The following is a 14554-nucleotide window of genomic DNA, read 5'->3' on the forward strand; positions in this document are numbered from 1 at the left end:
ATACAAACATAGAAGACGTTAAAATAGCAAGAGTTGAAAAGTATCATGAGAAAGTACTGGCTGTATAATGAGCATTCTTTGGAGACGGGTCAAATAGAGGAGAAGGGAGTGGCTAAATGGAGTCATCTCACACCCCTAGATAATGAAACTGAGAAGTCAGATTTTGTCTATGGCTCATTGTATTGTTTAAGAACTAAATATATTTAGGTATTAATTTGGACATCCTGTAATGTGATGGAATCAGGGCTCGTTGTCTATCTTTCTGTCTATCTATCTGTCTATCTATCTATCTAGCTATCTATCTAGCTATATTTTTTTAGACAGGGTTTCTTTGTGTAGCCTTGGCTATCCTGGAATCGATTTGTAGACCAGGCTGACCTCAAAACTCACAGAATTCTACCTGCCTCTGCATCCTGAGTGCTGGGATTACACGTGTGTGCCACCACACCCAGCCTATCTATATATTATAGATATACTATGAAGTAGAAATACCATTAAAAATAAAACCATGAGGACTGGGGAAACAGGTTAAGCAAGAAGTACTTGTGTAGGAAACATGAGGACACATGGGGTTTAGATCCTCAGAACCCATGTAAAAAGTGAAGTGTGTTGCCTGTGCTTCCTGTCAGTACTAGGGATGCAGAGATAGATGGATTCTTTGGGCTCTCTGGCCAGTCAGCCTAGGTGACTCAGCAAGTTCCAGGCTGGTGAGAGACCCTGTCTCAAACAAACAAACAAAACCCCAATGTAGACAGCTCTTGAGGCACAACACCTGTTACTGACCTTTGCCCTCCACACATACACACACAAAACTGTGAGCCAGACATGGTGGTACACCATGTAATCTCTCTTATAACTCAGGAGACTCAGGCAGGGAGACGATGAGTTTGGGGTTAGTTTTGCTCTGTAGCAAATTTGAGACCTGTCTGGAGTACATAGCAATACCCTGTCTTATAAGGAAGCAACTCCCCCAAATAAAAAATAGAACCATAAATGTATGAGCAGAAAGAAATAGGAAGGTATTCTTAAAACTTTGGCATTAGGGACTATGTGAATCTGAATTTGGAAAGTGAAAAAGACTGATTCATAAAACCAGCTAAACTACATTTCTCTGCAAAAAATGTATGTAAAATGTTAAAAGGCAAATTGGAAACTATAAACCAAAAGTCAACTGAAAGCAATATTTGTAGCATTTTAAAAAAAGAAAGATGAGTCAGATATAGCGGTACACAGAGGCAGGCGGATCTCTGTGAGCTCTGGGCCAGCCTGATTTACAAAGTGAGTCCAGGACAGAGAAACCCTGTCTCAAAAAACAGAGAGAGGGAGAGGAGGGGGGAGGGAGAGGGAGAAGGGGGGCAGGGAGTCAAAGTCAAAGGTCCACAAGAATTTAGGGTTAAAAAAGACACTCTAGTGGGAAAGGACACAGATGGGCGGCTCACCAGAGGAGCAGGTGACCAGAGGCCCCTGTGCTGGGCTGGGACAGCACACTCCGTAGACAGTTTCCTGAAAGGTAGTCTGTGGTGTACAGACAATGGAGCAGGGAGCAGCAGCATTCAGGAGAAGGAGGCACAGGAAGGCAGACCTCTGTGAGCTCTCTAAGGACAACCTCCTACAGAGTGAACGTGTTTTGTGGTGGTTAATGACATATAACCACAGTATTTATCTTCCTTCCGTCCCTGCTTCATTTCCCTTCCTCCTCCTCTGTATATATGTCTGGTATAGTGTTCAGGCTGACCTTGAAGTCACTATGTAGTCCAGGCTAGTCATATTTCAGCCTCTTGGGTACTGGGATTACAAGTATGCACCTCCACCCCCTCGCTCAGCTTTTTCTTTAAGATCTGTGGTGAATGCATAGCACTAATGGGCCAAGGCAGGGATATCATGAGCAAAGGCCAGCCTGGCTACATGGCAAGACTGTCTTGGGAAGATGATAAAAAAAAAAAATCTTTTCATTATGATTATTTCAAAGTTGGATTTTAATTTTGTTTTCCCCTGCTACAGGATTTCTGTTAATGGAGAAAACCCCAAACATCGGTCATGGCACACTTTAACAGCAATAGCTGATGATAAGCTTTTCTTATTTGGTGGACTAAGTGCAGATAATATTCCATTAAGTAAGTCCATGCAGCTTAGCATACAGCCATCACCTCCTTTACCCAGTACCCAGGCATTAGGCATCTGGGGAAAGGCGTGGGAGTGGTGTCCTGCGGGGGCCTCCTGGGGATGGGGAGTGGCTAAAAACTGGTTTACATTTCTTCCCGTTGTGTGTGTGTGTGTGTGTGCATGGATGTGGGGAGACAGGAGAACTTGGGGGAGTTGGTTCTCCTTCTACCATGTGGGTCTCAGGGATCAAACTTGGGTGATCAGGCTTGGCAGCGGGCACCCTCACCTCCTGAGCCGTCTTGCTGGTCCCAGGGTCTTGGAATTTTTGTTTGTTTGATTCATTTTTTTAATTTTTATTTTATGTGTTTAGGTGTTTTGCTGGTATGTATGTCTGTGTACCACATGTGTGCAGTGTCCATGCAGGCCAGAAGAGGGTATTGGATCCCCTGGAACTCGAGTTCCTGATGGTTGTGCACGGTCTCGCGGGCACTGGGAATCAAAACTCTGCAGGAGCAGCAGTGCTCTTCACCACTGAGTCATCCTCTCTCCTGTCTCTTGTTTTGCTTTGTAGAGACAGGGTCTCCCTGTGTTGCCCTGGCTGACCTGGAATTCACCATGTAGAACAGGCTGGCCTCGAACTCTGAGAGAGCTATCTACCTTTTCCTCTGGAGTACCAGCATAAAAAGGCGTGCCCCACCACCCCGGCTCATTTTTTTTTTGACTAATGGTGTTTTGTACTTACACTGAATTCTATCTTTTCTCCCTATATCTCTAACCAGATGCTTGTACTGTGAATTGATGTGACAGGGCAGGGGTTAAAGCTCACTGGTTGAATGTTTGCTTGGCATCTGCAAGGTCAAGGCTCCAGGACAGAGGAGAGAGAAAACAGTAGAGCTCCTTTTCATTCCCACACCCCGTGATTCTGTGTCTGCATCTCTTGTCTAGAGGCTTATTGTACTGTAAGCTAGACTGTGGTTGACAGTCTTCCCTCTGAGGCTGGAAAGGCAAAGGTGGAAGGCCAGTTTCTTCCTTTTGTTCAAGAATTCCAACGTGCTCAGCGGGATCCTGGAACCCGTCTAGGTGGTGTTTTGTTCGCTTTCCATGTATTTATTCATTTATGCATGTATTGACTATGTGTGTGTGGTCATGTGTGTGCCGCATTGACATGTAGAAGTCATAGGTCAACTTGTGGGAGTCAGTCATCTCCTGTCCTTTTGTGGGCTTCAGGGACAGAGCCAGGTCCTCAGGTCTGGGCAGCAGGCACTGCTATCCACTAAGCTGTATTGCTGGCCCACAAGTCTATAACTCCTGTCTAGCGCAGTTTTTGTTTTTGTTTTTGTTTTTTCAGCAGTAAATTGTGGCATCAGAGGAACACAAATGACCAAGAATATGTATATTTGTGTTTGACAAATATGTTAGATTATTTTCTTAACCAAAAAAAATTTATCATTTTCCCACTCTATTTGCTTATTTAGTGTGTGTGTGCGCACTCAGTGTATGTGTAACATGGGTGTGGAAACCAGAAGACAACTTTTGGGAGTCAGTTCTCTCCTCCGTCCAGGTGGATCCTGGGAAGCAGGCTCCAGGCTCTGCAGCAGGTGCATTTACCACCGTGTCATCTTGTGGGCCCTTAGCACAAAGCTTTCTGTGGGTAGCGATAGTTTTCACTCCGGAGCTTCACTGTTAAAACTACTATAATGTCTTCAGAAGAGGTCCTGGGGACTCGGTTGGAAGGGTGTTTGCCGTGCACGTGTGAGCCCATGAATTCTGATGTGGGCGCCCACATTAAGATCTGGGTATAGGGAGGAACTTCTGTAATCCCAGCACCAAATGAGGCAGGAGAATTCCTGGAGCCCCAGGTGGTCCAATTACATAGCCAAGCATGATTTAACTTCTGCTCCTCCCACCTCTGTACCTTCTAAGTGAACTCAGTGAGAGAAACCTGTCCTATTGAATCTGAAAGCAGCTTCTTTTTTTTCTTTTTAATTCTTCGAAACAGCGTTGGTTTGTGTGTGTGTGTGTGTGTGTGTGTGTGTATGTATGTGTATGTGTGTAGCCCTGGCTGTCTCAGAATTTGCTTTGTAGACCAGGCTGACCTTGAACTCAGAACTCAGAGACTCACCTGCCTTTGACTCCCTAGTGCTAGGATTAAAGGCTTGCATAAACACGCCTGGCTTCATTTCCAATATCAGTAATCCTCTAGCCACCAAACTCCAGAGGAAGTTCTTAGTAGGATTATTAATTATTCTAGAAATGTTTCTCAGTTTTTGAGGACTTTTTGTTGTTGTTGGTGGTGGTTTTGTTTTTGTTTTGTTTTGTTTTGAGACAGGGTCTCACTTTGTTCATCCTGGCCTAACTAATTACATAGCCAAGCATGACTTAACTTCTGCTCCTCCTGCCTCTGTACCTTCTAAGTGTTGAGATTATAGGCATACACCAACATGCCCTGATGAGGTTTTTAATTAAATTTGGAATACAATAAGACTGACATTTGTACATTTCAATACAGATTAATATCATAACTTTATACCAGCTACTGTTTTTAATTCATACTTGCTTTTTTAAAAAAATTTATGTGTATGGAAGTTTCCTACGTTTATGTCTGTGTAACACATGTGTGCAGTGTCCATAGAGACCAGAAGAGGGCATTAAATCCCTTAGGACTGTAGTTACAGATGGTTGTGAGTCATCATGTGGGTGCTGGGAACAGAGCCCAGGTCCCCTGGAAGAGCAGCTAGTGCTTTTAACAGCTAAGCCATCTTTCCAGCCCCATAATTGCTATTTTTGATCATTAGCATAAGGGTCATTGGATGCTCTAGCTCTTCCTTCCTTATAGAAAAAGATTAAGATGTGTTTGCATGGGTACCGAGACCCTTCGTTTTGTTACACAGCCACAGCATCATGGTTATATGAAAGGTAGTATCCAAGTGACAAAGTTTCTCTTTTTCTCTCTCTCCCTCCTTTTTGTTCCCCCCTCCCCTCACACCTTTTTTTTTTTTTTTTGACCCTTCTTTTTGGTGCTGAAGTTGAACCAGGGCCTCATGTGCTAAGTATAGACGTCACCAAAAGCCACAAACCTTGGTAGTTGTTACTTCTAGGAAGTGGGGCATTCTCATGTTGTACATGTTTAAAATGTTTATGAAAAATATGCAAACTCACCCAAGATAATGATGCAATTGTAAGATGATAAACCTAGAAAAAATTAAAATTATATTCCAAAGGCCTAATCATAATATCTGAACTGTCTTAATATTTCAGGTGATGGCTGGATTCATAATATAATAACAAACTGTTGGAAACAACTTAAACATTTACCTTATACCAGGCCCAGGTAAGCCCAAAAGTAAAACAATTGAGAGTTTTTACAGTATTAAAATTTAGAACAGTGCACAGTGTTTGTAAGGGAACCATAAGCAACAGAAAGTTACTTCTCAAACTAGTTTTATGTTAATTAACTAAATTAATTATTTTGATTATGTTTATTAGAAATGATTTATCTATTTTTATCCATAGTTGTAAAATTGAAAATATTACTTTTAGCTAAATATGTTTGCCTAGTAAGTATAAAAAAAGCACAAAGTAATTTAAAACCTGTCATAAGATCATTTTTAATGTTACTATTTTTAATTAAGAGATAGGAATATGGTTAGCTTTAATCATGGGTTTTTTTTTTTAGAAGACATTTAAAGCAATTTATTGGGATATTTGCTTTTATGTTACTGTAGAGGCAGATTATTTTTTTTCTTACCATCAAGGTGAACAGGGCGTGATGGCCCATCCCTGTTAGCCCAGCACTGGGGAAGTACAGGCAGGAAGAATAGGACCTTAAGACCATTGTTTGCTATGTAGTGAGTTCAAGAGTAGCCTGGGCTACATGAAACCTTTTCTCAAAATAAGCAGCAGTGTGATATATTCATTAATGTGAATATTTAGAAAATGCTGTTTGTTGTCTATTACAGGATCAATATTGTAGAAACAATATGCTATTATGAAAGAAAATCCAAAAGTACCATAATAATTTTTCAAATTGTATTGACTAGTATAATGAAAATGTCCTCATAAGAAATTCAGATAAGCAGGCCATAGGATCATCTGCAGATAGCATGCTGTCTCATGCCACGTATTTCAGAAGTGACCTTCCTCCAGATCCTTTGTTAGCATAAAGTCATCGTATGATACACTTTTCTTTGTTATTTAACAAATGGCAACTGATAGCTTATTTGAGAAAAAGACCTAAATATTCTTATGAATTTGATACATAAATCTGTATATACTGTTTAGAGAACATCATAACTGCATATGCTTTTTATGTTTTTTTGTATAAATGTCATTAGAATATATTAACACATCTAGCCCTTTGAAACTTTAAGAGTTTTTATTGAGACAGCATTCAGCTTGAGCTACTGCTTATCTTTTGGCTTTACAAAGTTACTGAAGACATGCGTGTCCTCATCTGTAAGATGACAGCTGTCATCTTTCCTAGGGTTGTTTTTCTTTGCTTTTATGAATACACTAATTATAATTATGGATGTCAGTGGTAGCAAATGTTTAATTTTAAATTTTCTGACTGATATTTCAAGTCTTAATGAGTAACTTAGCAGAACAATTGTTATCAATAATGTGCTCGTTAGAACTAGAGCTATTTATCTCGATTTCTTTTGACTGAGCTCACGTGTCCTGTCGATGCTATGCTTTATTAGAACGTTTAGGTGATAAGTGTAGAGCAGCTGTGAGAGGACATAAGCTGTCAGTCTGTAGAAAACATCAGGTTGCAAGCTAGATGCCACCAAAATCAAGGCAGGAAAGGCTTTCCAGTGTCCTTCGGAGATGAGATCCAGGTTTCCAGTTTCCCTCAGGCAGATAAGACAGAGGCAGATCTGCCCTCAGGTATGACGTGAGGAGACAGGTGGGGTAGCGTTGAGTGTAAGGAGAGCTCTCTGGGTGCGTGTGTGGTTTGAATGAAAGAGACAAGTGAAGGCGCTTCTCCGTGTGTTCTGTGGCTTCCCACACCACAATGGGAACTGAGGCTGCCTGATTCTCCTCTTAGGGTGCCAGGGTTCCTCGGCCTCAGCACTTGTGACACTTTCCAGTGAACAACTTGCGGTTTCGAGGAACGCCTTGTGCGTTGTGGGATGCCTGGAAGCATCCAGCTTGAGACTGTCCTGCGGTGAAGCGCTCTCCTCTCCAGGCCTCATCTTCGCAAACCTTTGCCTGCTCACGTGACCTTGGAGCGTGCCATTTTGTTAAAAGTGGCTGTTAGGAGTGACTATTGCCTGTAAATATGCCATAGAACGTGCAGGCTTGACAAGCACTGAGTCCTGTCAGATGCCATCAAGTCTGCCGGCATTACCCATAATTCCCATGGCTTCTCTCCTGGAAATTAACCCAGCCCTTCCCATAAATGAGGACATTCAGGGTTTTCCGTCTCTAATCTCATGCCACATCCCTTGACACTATCTGGGTTCCTGCTGAAAACTTAGACCAGTCTCCACTCCAGCAGGTGATACGGAGAATCGGGCAGAGAGTTTACCAAATATCCTATCTCATGTTTCATCCTGGGCCATGAGTGCATTTGTCACTGAGTGTGTGTGGAACTGAAGAAAGTGTGCAGAGTCCCACTGTTTGCACTTGTGGGGGTTAAGTAAAAGGGATAAATGTATAGAAGTAAATATTCAATAGTAAATAAGTGTAATATATTGTTGTTTTGGGTGGCTGTTGTTTCAGTAATTTGTTCTATTAAGAGAAGCACCCTAAATCAGGATGCCATGGGGTTGAGAGCCGCGTGGGCTGTATAATGGGCGCCAGGCCAGCCTGGTCTGAGACATAAGAAACCTGCATCCACAGAAGCCAGGTGCCTGGGAGGCAGGGCCAGGCACAGCAAGTCCCAGGCCAGCCTGGTCTGTGTAGAAAGATTCCCCCACTTTTTTTTTTTTAAAGAAAAATATTGTGCTCTCTTAAAGTCAAAGTAATGACTTTGTAAAATTCTAAGTTTACTTTATAAAATTGAGAATTTATCTTTATATTTTTCTGAGAGCTAGAGCCTATGGAAATACTGAATATAAAGCAATAAAATTGTTTTCAGTAAATAATGTGAAACTTGGAAATAGATGTGAGCTCGCTAGCAGTCCATCTCCCAGAGAACAGTAGATGCTCTGCTCCTTCCTGAGATAATTGGCAGAGTTAATGACTGAATGAACTGATCTTCATGTGTGTTTGCTCTTGCTAGTCAAAGGTTGTGGAGTACAGGTTGGGTGCAGAATACCATACTGGCGTTCTCTGGAAGGGAGAGTATTCAGATGCCGTGCTGGACTGGTGTACCGTTCCAGCCACTCCTGAGAGCAGGAGCACCTAATGTGTAGCATTTGCTGACTTCCAAGGTGTAAAATCTCCCACCAAGCCTGACACCAAGCCACCAACGTGATGACACTGAGCCTGAAGCTGGAGGGAGATTTGCAATACCAGCCTCGAATAGCCAGTGACCCAGCTCCAGCACGGCACAATGGCCATTTCTGGCCTCACAGACGTCAGTCTTTTAGGGAGCTAGAAGATACGCGTGCAATAGCAAATAGAGAGCCGATCTCCAAATGTAAGTTAGGAGAGTGTAAAGTGAGCAAGTCAATGCCAGCGGCAAGAGCAGAACCAGTGCATGGGTGATTTGGAGCAGTTTCTGGGGGTTGAGCCTGTAAAGGAGAGAGTGATTTAACCCAGGTATAAGAAGAGGGAGAACAAAAGCCTGGAGTTTTTATACCTTAGGGTAGGTAGAGATATAGAAGGCTCATCTGGGGAAAGGCAAAAACTAAGCTTTGTAGGGGAAAATAATTGTTCATTGTAAATATTAGGCCAGGAAAAAACAAAAAACAAAACAGTTCTTTTAGCAGAGAGTCCTCCTGATCAGGAAGTTCCTGAGACAACAGTGGATTATGACAGTGGGAGAAGGATTGCCACATACAGAGGCCTTGCGTTCAGCCCCTAGGACTGAATCAGCACAAAACCACACACATATCTGCAGTATATTCCAAAACGTTTAGAAGAGATGAACCTGAACATTCCTGACACAGAGCTGATAAGTGTCTGAGGGACAGAAGTACTGATTACCAGCCATAACTGCCGCACACTTGGGTCTGATTATTTCACCATACCCTGTATGCATGTGCAGGTACTAGGTACCAGTTAAAACTCTTTGAAGTGGTTAAGATGGCAAAAAGCCTTTTAAAAGTATTATCTAATGCCTCTATGTGAATGGGGAGATGATGGATAGAAAAACGAGGGACACATTATGGTATTCTGTACCCACACTGAGAGGTTTGAGGTAGAAATATGAAAGGAATTCCATGTGCGTTTGTCAGCTGGTGGGGCCTGGAGCAGGAATGGAAGGGCAAAGGTGACATGGAGGCTCCCAAAAGAGGTGGGAAAGGTGCCCATTGTACCTGACGGGTTGATGCATTTAAATTCATTTCAGGGATAATATGTGTGAGAGAAAGGGTTTAGCAGAGCTGGGCACCGAGACAGAGATACTAGAATCATTGTAACTGGACCATGGTGTGGTGAGCTGAGAGAGCTGGTTAACTAGACCTTCAGAGTGTGCGCTCTGGAAGTAGCTTCTGCACTCGCCCTTGAGAGCCACTCACTCTGCGCGTACTTTTCCATCACAGGTTATGGCACACAGCCTGTCTGGGAAAAGAAAATGAAATAATGGTATTTGGTGGGAGCAAAGATAACTTACTTTTCTTGGACACAGTAAGTAAATCTTATATTTAAGCATTTTGTCTGAGTGATCATGATATTCAAACAGCTTCTCAGCAGTATTGTTGCTATGGTAACGGCAAAGCACAGAATGACTAGAAGTGATGCCTGGAAGGACCACCCTTCCAAGTCAGAGGCTTTGTGATGTATGTAGGGCTATTTCAGGTTTACAGACCAAGATCAGTCTATTAATTTCATTAGCTAAGTTATTAAAAAGGGCTTTCTCTTTCCAGTGCTGGGGCTCCATCTAGGACCTTGCTTTCACACACACATTGTGATAGCACTAACCCCCCAGGCTATGGCTTCATCTCCTTTTTCTTTTTCTCTCCAAGCCTTACCACAATACAAGAACTTGGAGTTTAAATGTATTAAAATGTCTGTGTATAAAAAAAATGCAAGCCAGGCAGTGGTGGCTCTTTCCTTTAACCCCAGCACTCAGGAGGCAGAGGCAGGCAAATCTCAGTGAGTTTGAAGCCAGCCTGGTACAGAGTGATTTCCAGGACAGCTGAGGCTACACAGAGATACCATGACTTGAAAAACAGAGAGAGGGAGAGAAAGAGAGAGAATACATAATTAAAGTAATAATCACCCAGATAATTAAAATTATATTTGTTGTTGTTGTTTTGACACAGGGTCTAACTATGTAGCTCTGGCTGTCCTGTAACTCACTATATAGACCAGGCTGGCCTTAAACTCACAGAGATCTATTCATCCATGGAATTTATTAATGGACTTAGCTATGTTAAAGTTTGTTTGTTTGTTTGTTTGTTTGTTTTTTATAAAATTGCATTTGTTTCTCTCTTAGCCTGGCTATTACCCAAATAATCGAGACTCTTATTTTAACAAGCCTCACAGCACAGTAACTGAGCTGTTATTACTCATTCCTAACCCTCTAAGCTAATCTGGCTTCCTCCCAGTACACAGCCCAGACATACTTGCACTTTGTGGCTTTCCTGCTCCAGCTCTTCTCTGCTGATGTCTCCTGGACCTCTGCCTGTGGCTGACTCCCCTAATTCCTCTTCTAACTCCTCCTCTGGTTGGCAGAAAGTCTAGCCCTAGTCTCTCCCCTGCTCAGCAATTGGCTATAAGCTGCTTTATTGGCATATCAGGGGACTGTTGTAGAGCAGTGTTTACACAACACTGGAGAACAAGGATTCTCAGAACAAGGACCGCAACCAGATATCGGGGTATAGAAATCAGCATGTGAATTACACAAGAACCGTATGCCTACATGGCCAATCCTTCTAACTCTCAGTGGCTGACTTCTCTGTAGAAGAACCTGCTCTAGTTCTTTTTGTTTTGTGGGGTTTTGCTTCTGCTTTCCGTCTGTTCTACATTTGAGTTTTCAATGTTGCAGCTTTAACATGGCTTAAAGTCAAAGGAATAAACAGGTCACCTGAGGAGAGCCTTGCTCCTCTGCTCCCTGGCCCACGGGAAGTGTAGAGCAGCGGGGCACTCTCACCTGTGGTACTTGGCAGACAAGCACTGAAGGGGCCAATTTGCCTAGGCTGCTGAAGTGTATCAAGACCCTGAGTGAACAGGGATGGGGCACAACTAGCCAGAGTCCCACCAAAAGGGCAGTAGCTCCTTTTCTTGTCCTTAGGCACAGATTGCTTCTACAGAGTGACAAACCTTAAACAGAGATGGCTTCTCTGCAGGGACTTTGGTTGGTTTTGTAGTCTATGGCCACCAGCTCAGACATGTACAATGAAGGCTCCAGAGCAGCCTGCTCTGCTAAAGCACTGGAGCCAAGGACTCTGTTAAAGGCCATCTGCACAAGGCCCTGGCTTCAAGTCCCATCACTGCTCCTCCCCCAGTGGAACATTTGTGGTTTATCTTATTTTCCTTGGCACTAAAAGTCCTTATTTAGGAAGTAGGCATGTTGATACATTCTTATGCCCCAGCAGTTGCTCAGGACATTCAGGCAGGAGAATTGAAGGTTTAAAGCCAGCCTGTGCTACATAAAAAGAACCTATCTCAAAAAAAGAAAAGAAAAGAAAAACAAACAAACAAAAAAACAGTGACGGGGCAGTGGTGGCCTATACTTTTAATCCCAGTGTTCTAAAGGTAGAGGCAGGCAGATCTCTGAGTCAGAGGCCAGCCTGGTCTACAGAGTGAGTTCTGTAAAAGTATCTTTTATTTGCCTGATGTAACTGTTATCTCTGAGGCTTATTGTCTCTGCTAACCTAGGCTCAGAAGTGGAAGCTTTTAGCTTCCATACAGTATAACCTAGGCCTAGAATGTTTTTAGCCTCTGAGACTTGCTGCTGAATAAGCCTACCCTTCCTAGTTTTTTCTGAAGTCTGGCTGCCTGGTTCACCTCAGCTGTTTTGGTCCAAACTCCTCTCCAAGCTGACTGATTCAGTCTGGCTTCTTTCAGTTTCTCACTGAATTGCTCTGCTTGGCCTCAAACCAACTCTAGCACTCTATTCTAATCTTCTGGCTCCTTTTCATTCTCTGGCTCATTCTGTCTTCACCTGTGTGTAGCTTTTTCTCTTTTCAACCTGTCTCTGTACAGCTGTCCCAGTAAAACTGCCTCTGAATTCTACAAACTGATCTGCCACAAACCCAACTCCATTTCACTGCCTCTCAACTCACTCTCAACTGAACTGACTGAGCAGCACTGACTAGAACTCAGAGATCTGCATGACTCTGTCTTCTAGGTGCTGGGATTAAAGGCCTTTACCACCACACCTAAGCTTTTCTTTACCTGAAATTTGCTCTATGCCAGGCTGGCTTCAAACTCTTGAGATCTGCTTGCCTCTGGATTAAAGACATGTCTGTACTCCAGCCAGCACACAGACCTAGGTCTTTGGATGTGATCTCTTGCCAAAGCAGCTATGTTCTGAATTAAAATTCCTCTACAAAGTTCTAGGACAGCCAAGGGCGACATAGAGAAATCTTGTTTCAAAAAAAAAAAAAAGATGGAAGAAAGATAAAATTAAAAATTGAACCATGAACAAACAACCCTCTACTTAGAATACAAAATTTATCATTAAAATAATAGTCCTGAACACTCATGATAGCAAACACCTGTAATTTTTGAACTCAGAAGACCGAGTCAGGTGGATTGCTGTAAGTCTGAGACCAGCCTAAACTACATGGTATTATGGTATTAGTGCAGCCAGGGCTTTATAGCAAGACTCTGCCTTAAATATTATACAAAACCAGGGGCTGACGTGATGGCTCTGCACTTACGAGCACATATTCCTGTTCCAGAGGACCCAAGTTCAGTTCCCGGCACCCACATCAGGCAGCTCGCAACCACCTGTAACCTAAGAGGCCCCGACATCTCTGCCCTCCAGGCACAGACATATACACAGAATTAAAAATAATAAAAATAAATCTTAAAAAATATGTAATTAAGAAAATACATGTATAAAACAAAGTAAGAGCTCTTATTAAATTAAATTATCATCATGATTGTGAAATTATAAAGACCTATTGAAAGGATTAGGGAACTCCTACCATATTCATATATCTATATATGTTTTTTTACTTTTGAAAACTATTAGAGTTTAAAAGAAACCCCTCAGAACAGGCAAGGTGTCAACCCTGGAGCTGCCTGGAGGAAAATGGAGAAGATGGAGCAGCCTAGAGGTCAGACACGTGTTGGCAGGCAGTCACAACAGGCAGGGAGCAGAGCTCAAAGAATGAGAAGCCCACAGCCACCAGAGACTTTAGGAGCATGAAGGCCCTGGCCAGCATCTAAGAGAGAAGAAAAGGGAATAGTTCCTCTCTAAGTCAGGGCTCAGAACCCAGGGGCAGGCCCAGCCTATTGGCAGCTCACAGAGACTGCCATGTTAATTTTATGAATGATGCATTAATCAAAGAAAACTAAACCTTGATATTCAAATGAGAAATCTGTAGGACTGAGGTAGAGTACTTGTCCAGTATGTGTAAGACTGAATTTGATCATAACAACAGCAAAAACAACAAATATTTTAAATATGCCTGGCATGGTAACACATGCTTTAATCCTAGCACTCAGGAGGCAGAAGCAGGCAAGAGTTTGAGGCCAGCCTGGTCTACAGAGCTAGTTCTAGTACAGCCAGGGCTAAACAGAATAACCATGTCTGAAATAAAAAATAAAATACATAACAATAATATTTTAAATACAAAGGAAGACTTCACAGGGAAGCCAGGTGTGGTTGCTCATTATACAATTACAGTGCTCAGGAGCTGAGGCAGAAGGATTATCACAAATTCAAAACTTGCCTGGCTACATAGTATGTTCCAGGCAAGCCTGGGCTACATAGTGAAACCTTGTCTCAAAACAGTGAGACAGCATCAACAGGGAGGAGATGGTGCTCAGTAGGGAGCTGCTGGCCTGTTAGGGAGGCCTTGCCAGACAGAGAGAACCACCTGGAGGCAGGGCATGGAACCTTTAACATAAGAGTAATTTGGAGGAAATACTTCTGTTTTAAGAAGCAAATATTAGCTGGGCTGCGTTGATGCATGCCTTTAATCCCAGAACTTGGGAGCCAGAGCAGGTGTATCTCTGTGAGTTCAAGGCCAGCTTGCTCTACAGCGTGAGTTCCAGGACAGCAGCCAGGGCTACCCAAAGAAACCCTGTCTTGAAACAACCACCCCCCCCAAAATAAACAAATATTAACTACTTCTGTTACTTACTATTCTCAGAGAACAATTGCTAATTTTTAAATTTGTAATTATATAGGGTATTGATTAGATAAAATTTTGCTTACTGA

General features: G+C 42.6%; 1 protein-coding gene across 3 annotated transcripts in view; it reads left to right on the forward strand.

The window, feature by feature from the left end:
* Positions 1 to 14554, forward strand: part of Klhdc1 (kelch domain containing 1) — a 38191-nt gene that overhangs the window by 16097 nt on the left and 7540 nt on the right. For all 3 annotated transcript variants that reach the window (XM_021650939.2, XM_021650938.2, XM_060387570.1), the window contains 3 exons: positions 2002 to 2114; positions 5362 to 5434; positions 9756 to 9840. In XM_021650939.2, coding sequence (XP_021506614.1) covers positions 2002 to 2114; positions 5362 to 5434; positions 9756 to 9840 — 271 coding nt within the window. The remainder of the gene's footprint in view (positions 1 to 2001; positions 2115 to 5361; positions 5435 to 9755; positions 9841 to 14554) is intronic.

This window comes from Meriones unguiculatus, chromosome 7 (assembly GCF_030254825.1).
Source record: "Meriones unguiculatus strain TT.TT164.6M chromosome 7, Bangor_MerUng_6.1, whole genome shotgun sequence".
Taxonomy (NCBI): Eukaryota; Metazoa; Chordata; class Mammalia; order Rodentia; family Muridae; genus Meriones; species Meriones unguiculatus.